The following is a 7,687-nucleotide window of genomic DNA, read 5'->3' on the forward strand; positions in this document are numbered from 1 at the left end:
AATAATAGATAAATAACAAAAATATCATTTGGGAATGCAAGTGATTAAAAATAATTATTTAACATTATAAAAATATAAAAAGTTATTTTTTGTATAAATAATGTAATTATATGTACATATTTCTATTATTGCAAAATGTGCAATTTAGCTCTGAAAAAAATGCAAATGTAATTATAAGAAACGCACTAAAAATATTTAAAACCTTATATGGGTATAAATGATAAGTTTAGATGGTTAAATCATCATAAAAATAATGTGTAGTGTAATTATTGGATATTTGTATAATAAAATACAAAAATAAATTGATTTAAAGTCTGTAAAAATTATGGAAAATTATGAAAAAAATACTTGTGTATGCTTGTACATCAAATGATGATGCATATTCGCTATTTTGAAGGCATATATATATATATATATATATTTGGAAAACATGAGGGAAAATCGGGTATCAACACACCGCCATCAAGGCCTAGTCAGTAGCAGCAGTGGAGCCGTTTCAGGCCCAATCAGGGCAACAGGGGCTCATATCAGCAGGGTCGTCATGGTGGTAGATTCCAGTAGCAGAGGAGCCCCCCATGCCCTCGTTGTGGAAAGATGCACCTAGGAATATGTTACATGGACTTACCCATATGCTACGGATATGGATTGAGGGTTCACATTCAGAGGGATTGTCGTTCGTCCCGCCAGGGTGCGGGTTGGGGCATGGCACAACCAGCCAGTTCTGCAGCACCTCTTCCCGCTCGAGACACTCCAACACCCATAGAGTGTGGTGCAACTAGGGGTAGAGCACAGAGTTCGGGAGGATCCAGCTGTTTCCATATCATGAGGGGTCGCCAGAATTCAGAGGCTTCTCCAGATGTTGTCACAGGTATATTGACTGTCCAAGATCATGATGTATATGCTCTTATTGATCCTTGTTCCACTTTGTCATATGTCACACCTTATGTTGCTATGGAATTTGGGATAGAACTGGAATAACTTTATGAGCCATTCTCGGTATCTACTCCGGTTGGTGAGTCTATCTTGGCCGTGCGAGTTTATAGAGATGGTGTTGTCACGTTGCGTTGTCGGGATACCATGGCCGATCTTATTGAATTGATAATGGTCGATTTTGATGTGATAATGGGGATGGATTGGCCTTATTCATGTTTTGCCAAGCTTGATTGCCAAACCAGAATTGTTAGGTTCGAATTTCCAAATGAGCCAGTTATTGAGTGGAAGGGTGATGATGTAGTGCTGAAGGGTAGGTTTATTTCTTACCTTAAGGCCACGAAAATGATTAATAAGGGATGTATTTACCATTTGGTCCGAGTTACGGACACTGATGTTGAGGCACCTATGCTTGAGTTCGTGCCCGTTGTGAATGAATTTCCGGGAGTCTTTCCGGATGAACTCCTAGGGATCCCACCAGACAGGGAGATTGATTTTGGGATTGATGTGATGCCAGACACGCATCCTATATCTATTCCACCCTACAGAATGGCACCTGCAGAATTGAAGGTGCTAAAGGAACAATTGAGAGATTTGTTAGAAAAAGGGTTTTATCCGGCCAAGTGTGTCGCCTTGGGGCGCACCGGTCCTTTTTGTAAGAAAGAAAGATGGGTCACTAAGAATGTGTATTGAGTATCGGTAGCTTAATAAGGCCACAATCAAGAATAAGTACCCACTGCCAAGGATAGATGACTTGATTGATCAATTGCAAGGTGCCAGGTGTTTCTCCAAGATTGATTTAAGATCCGGGTATCACCAATTGAAGATCAGAGAACGGGATATTTAAAAACAGCTTTTAGGACCCAGTATGGGCATTTTGAGTTTCTAGTAATGTCTTTTGGGCTAACAAATGCTCCAGCAGCCTTCATGGATCTTATGAATCGCGTTTTTAATCCATTCCTCGACTCTTTTGTGATAGTGTTTATTGACAATATTCTTGTATATTCACAAAGTCGAGAAGACCATGCTGATCATCTTAGGGTAGTTCTGCAAACCCTACATCAGCACCAGTTATATGCAAAGTTTTTAAAGTGTGAATTTTGGCTTGAATCGGTCATATTCTTGGATCATGTAGTCTCTAATGAAGGAATTAAGGTTGATCCTCAAAATATTTCAGCTGTGAAGAATTGGCCGAGGCCTATAACTCCAACAGAGATTTACAGTTTCTTAGGCTTAGCTGGATATTACAGAAAGTTTGTGGAGGGTTTTTCTACTCTTTCCTCCCCATTGACTAAATTGACGCAGAAGGCAATTAAGTTCCAATGGTCAGATGCTTGTGAAAAGAGTTTCCAGGAGTTGAAAGCAAGATTGACTACGGCACCGGTGTTGACTCTACCAGAGGGTATAGATGAATTTGTGGTATATTGTGATGCTTCAAGAATCGGGCTTGGTTGTGTATTAAAGCAACATGGGAAGGTGATAGCATATGCTTCTAGGCAACTCAAGAATCATGAAAAGAACTATCCAACACATGATTTAGAACATGCAGCGGTGGTATTTGCATTGAAAATTTGGCGTCATTATTTATATGGGGTCCATGTGGATATATTCACGGACCATAAGAGCCTTCCATATACTTTCAGGTAGAAGGAATTGAATCTGAGGCAGAGAAGATGGCTTGAATTACTCAAGGATTATGACATTGATATTTTATACCATCCGGGAAAGCTAATGTTGTGGCAGATGCTCTTAGCTAAAAATATATGGGTAGTTTAGCACACTTGGAGGCATATCAAAGGCCATTGGCCAAGGAAGTTCATCGATTGGCCAGTTTGAGAGTTCGTCTTACGGACTCTAGTGAAGGAAGGGTAATTGTGCAGGATAGGGCTGAATCATCGCTTGTTGTGGAAGTCAAAGAGAAGCAATAGAACGATCCATTGTCGGTGCAATTGAAAGAGGGAATTCATAAACATAAGACCATGGCCTTTTCTCTTGGCATGGATGATGGTACACTAAGGTACCAAGGGCGACTATGTATTCCAAATGTATGATGATCTCCGTGAAATAATTATGACTGAAGCTCATACTTCTAGGTATTTCGTGCACCCAGGTACTATGAAAATGTTTCATAATCTTAAGAAAGTCTATTGGTGGAATGATATGAAGAGGAATGTAGCGGAATTTGTGGCGAAGTGTACAAATTGTTAGCAAGTGAAAGCCGATGTCACGGCCCAAACCGATGGGCCGCGACGGGCACCCGGTACCTTACTCAACCGAGTACCAACATAACGTATCTTTTCGTATCATACTATCATAGATAACTATGATGGGGAGGTAGCCGTGATATAGGTAGAATACAACATGTAATACCAACTTATACATAAGAAATATGGGCCTCTAAGACCAAAATAACCACTCGTACACTGAACATAGGGCGACAAGGCCAAACAATCTTTTACGTACATGCCATCTGTCTACAAGCCTCTAAGAATACATAATTATCATAAAGGTCGAGACAAAGCACCATCATACCAAACAATACACATCTAAATCATACTAACCAAACAAGTAACTCCGGAGCAAATGGAGTGCACCAACATCTTCCGCTGAGCTGATCGCCTACTTGGAGGACTCTCGACCTATCTATCAAGACTTGTGGGCATGAAACACAGCGTCCCTAGTCAAAAGGGACATCAGTACAAATAATGTACCGAGTATGTAAGGAATGAAAATCAGTAAATAATAGACATAAGAGAAACATGGAGTGAAAGACTCGACATGTACGTCTGCATAGCTCTGTGAATCATTTTATTTTTATAACGTCGTGCATATGCATATAAATGTCATACCATGCATAGGTGTATGTGTTCATAACATCATCAAGCCTCCGAGGGCATCCCATCATATCATTTCGGCCACTGTGGCCAAATCATCAACGTATACCAGCTGATCATGTGGTGGTGCGAATATAACGCCGTAACCTTTTTCCATATCCCATATACATATAATATACGCGTATATAATGCCATCTGGTCATGGGTCAATGTATATGTATAAATGCATGAAATGCATAAGAAATACGTTAATAAGATTTCTCGGAATGTCATAAAAATAATATGCCTGTCGGATAAACTTATCAAATACGTATTTTTCTGAGACCCATGAACAGAAGATATAATAATAATTCACATGGGGAATCAAGAATATAGACACACCTAATATTTCTATGAATAGAGTAATTTATGGAAGTTGTGTATTTTTCTCGTTTTATTTGTATCATTTGGACTATGCCAAAAGAAAGAAGGGATAGCCTTAACATACCTAAGCCGATTCTCTTGACACACCCTCTAACATACGTCAATTGCGACAAATCGCGTAATGGCAGATCGAAGTAGGGAAAAATTCATATGATATTCTTGAGAAAGATTATACCGTGCTCCATTATAACTTGCAAATCCCGTTGCTATTACACAGTATAACTTCGTACTAAATTCTTGAAGCGATTTACATTGCTATCATCTAATCTTGTACGAATTTTGTGGCTTCTTGTTGCTTGACTTGGACATTCTTTTATATAAGTTTGCTGGAGAGAATTCACGTTGCCATAAGCCTTATAAATCCATTTGTTGCTTTTGTAGTCTTGTATGAATTTTTGTAGAAAATTCCATATGATATCTCTCCTTGAATTTGACCGTAACCTTTTATATTACTTTCTGAAGCTTTCTCTATTACTTTGTAGGGATACAAAGTGAATTTTAGATAGCTTTTAAGTCTTTAGTATGGCCCCACTTGGTATGATGATTTGGCCACAAAACTCTCTTAAAAAGTGCCACCTTGTAATGTAATTTAAGAGTCATTTGATTGATTGTATCTCGCTGCCATGTGCAGTTCAAGGGCTTATCCAAAAGACCTTAATTACATTGTTAATCTCCCACTAATCCATAATTAACTAATTACCCATATAATTAAGAATTATCCCAAATTACTTAAAATACTACTTATTTTTAACACACCTTATACACCTTACTATCATAGCCATGTAGTACCTTGTATGTCACTAGTCCATAAATACCGGGTATTATAGCTCGGACCGTATTTTATCTCAAAATGTCACACTTTGACAAAATTTATTTTCTTCGATTTGCTTACCTCCTCACCTTCACGAATTTACTCATCACTTGTTTGAAATATCATAATGCTTATAATCTCAAGATAATCTCATTCCCGAACTTATGTCGATTAACTTACGACGAAACTTTAACGTACAAAAATGCGGGATGTAACATCATATTTTTCGAGCTTCCATCAATTCACTTATGGCATATTTTCACGTACGAAAACATGGGGTGTAACATTATTCTCACCTTTGGAACATTTATCCTCGAATGTTGACGGATGCATTTATCATTCATATAGCTTATGTCTTCCGAATACTTTAGTACTCCCCTTGTCATTTAGGCGACTGTTCTGTGAATAATTCCAAAGGCCAGGGCATTCCCCCCTTTAGGCCTCTTTATCACACCACGGTCTGTGGTCGGAATTCTTCCAATCTCGTAACTCTTGCTACCTTCTGCCATGCAGCCTGTAGGACTTTTTCCTTGCATGTGCTCCTATGCGACTCTTCCCTTCAGCTTTTAGCCAATCTTTAGGGCTCACTTTGGGAACATATACATAACTTGATAAGATGTCCCTCTGGGCATCTATAGGTGTATTGAAGTTCTTTGGTCGGTACTTTGTCGTATTTACGAATATTGCCATATCTCATTTCGTACTTTGTAACTTCTATCCATCCATTCTTGATTTACCTCAATGTTGATCTACAATCTAACACTGATATCTTGAAACTTCTTACGTAAAATATTGCCACTAGGGCTTACGTTGCATCGAGGAATATTCGAAGTGATTTTCCTGATCCACTTAGCGGCAATACTGTACTTCAATAACCATACTTTATAGCATCCCAGTGTGACTCACTTACGTGGGCATTTTAATCCTTTAAAATTCAAGAAATCCCTTCAAATCATCACTCAATCGAAGGTCCAAACGGCATCCTTTATCTATCACAATCACACCCTTATTCTACTATCAGGGCAGCATTTCATCTCTCTTAAATTCTACTAGTCTTAGACTCCTTTGAGTTTTGTTCAGGGTATGCTGAGCTTTCTATAACTTAGAGAAACCATCAGCTCTCTTGTTTTCATGGGCTTAATCCTGAGGACTTATCCATTCTCATCACCTTCTCACTCGCCCTTTCTTATCCTTACTCTTGTCTTCCAAAAACCTTATTGCTTTACCATACTTTAACTTGTGACCAATACATATCTATTTATACTACTCGCAACCTTCCTTCAACTTGCTTGCACCACAGATTTCCTTGTGTTATTTTAGAACATCAAGCGAGACATCACATCGTCTCTAACACGTATTTACTCTCTTAACTAGATCTCTCGGTACCTAGAAACCATAAGCTGGAAGACATGCCGATGGCGATGCCGCTATCATTCCTAGATACTGAATCTCAGTGTTTTTAGCCTTCTATCTGAAGTATGGACTATCCACAACCGTCTGTATTTGAGTATCTCATACGTTGTTTACCTTTACCTTACTTACCTTAAAATCTCGCATCACATTTTCTATCTCTTTCATGACCTCCCTTCTACATAGGAATAATTCACGTTCGCAGCTTGAAACTCTATTATAATACTTGCACTTCTAGTGCATACACAACCCAGTGGGAGCTTCATACCGACTTCTTATGAGGCTGGTACTTCTTCTAACTAGCTTTATCGTAGAGCCATTATAGAATATGGCTACTGTACTATCTCTCTTATACCTCTGATATCTAAGAGTAATCCTGCCATGTTCTCAATCACGAGGTCTATGCCTTTCTGGGTCCAATAATCAGATTCCTGATTTACTTCATTGATGTAACTCTTTAGTTTCCTCCTTCTTCTGATCAGCCTTTATGTAGGCTTAAGCTATCTTCCGATCTGCAGCTCATGGTATTAGTTATTACCTTGGCCTTTCATGGGCGCTATGGAATATTCATGATACAATCTTCTTAACGATTCAATCCTTTGTCTATGACCTGGACTCATTTCTTTCTTCTAACTTATACCGAAGTCTTCTACGGCTGTATGAATGTCAACATATATGGTGCATGGATATCACTCTGAAGTCTTAAGTGCATAATCCCTTTTGTTCCCTCTGAGCTTCCTTTAAACGTAAGCTATTACTTTTCCTGGTCTTTCTGCCCCTCTGTTACGTGTATACTTAGCTTATCTTAGTTCCCACGCATGCCAAAATTTTATGTAACTCACATGGTTTTGAATATTACTTTTGATTTTTCTTCCCGTTCCTTATCCATGGAAGGTGCCACTTTTTCGTGGAGTGCATACAATGTTGTAGTGAGACTGTTTGTACATGACCATTTCCTCTTTAGGTCACTGTGCTTAGGTTGAAGCCTTCTTCCTTATTTCCTCAGCTAGTCTTTCGTTGTAGTACTTAGAGAGAACCTTCTGAATCTTGTAAATCCGCGAGCTTATTACATCGCATTCCCAATAGAATTTTTGATGTCCTTCCTCGCCTATAATTATCCGTAGCTACTTACCTTCACGCCCTTGTGCTTGTAGGGTTGCTTGATATTTTGACAGTCTTCCCAGTGGCATTCTCTTTTATTTCTGAAACATTTATACTGTACCTTTAACTACCCCAACTCTTAGCTGAATATTTCTCAAGTATTACAATGTCATATCTG

General features: G+C 38.7%; 1 protein-coding gene across 1 annotated transcript; it reads left to right on the plus strand.

Moving 5' to 3' along the window:
* The first annotated feature begins 1,077 nt into the window (after positions 1-1,077).
* On the plus strand, positions 1,078-1,623 carry LOC138909825 (uncharacterized). Its single transcript, XM_070201042.1, has one exon. It carries the CDS (start codon positions 1,078-1,080, stop codon positions 1,621-1,623), a length of 546 nt encoding a protein of 181 aa, XP_070057143.1.
* Positions 1,624-7,687: the final 6,064 nt, after the last annotated feature.

This window comes from Nicotiana tomentosiformis, chromosome 4 (genome assembly GCF_000390325.3).
Source record: "Nicotiana tomentosiformis chromosome 4, ASM39032v3, whole genome shotgun sequence".
NCBI lineage: Eukaryota > Viridiplantae > Streptophyta > Magnoliopsida > Solanales > Solanaceae > Nicotiana > Nicotiana tomentosiformis.

Coding starts and splice junctions, on each gene's coding strand:
- LOC138909825 (XM_070201042.1), top strand. CDS start 1,078: ATGGCCGATCTTATTGAATTGATAATGGTCGATTTTGATGTGATAATG.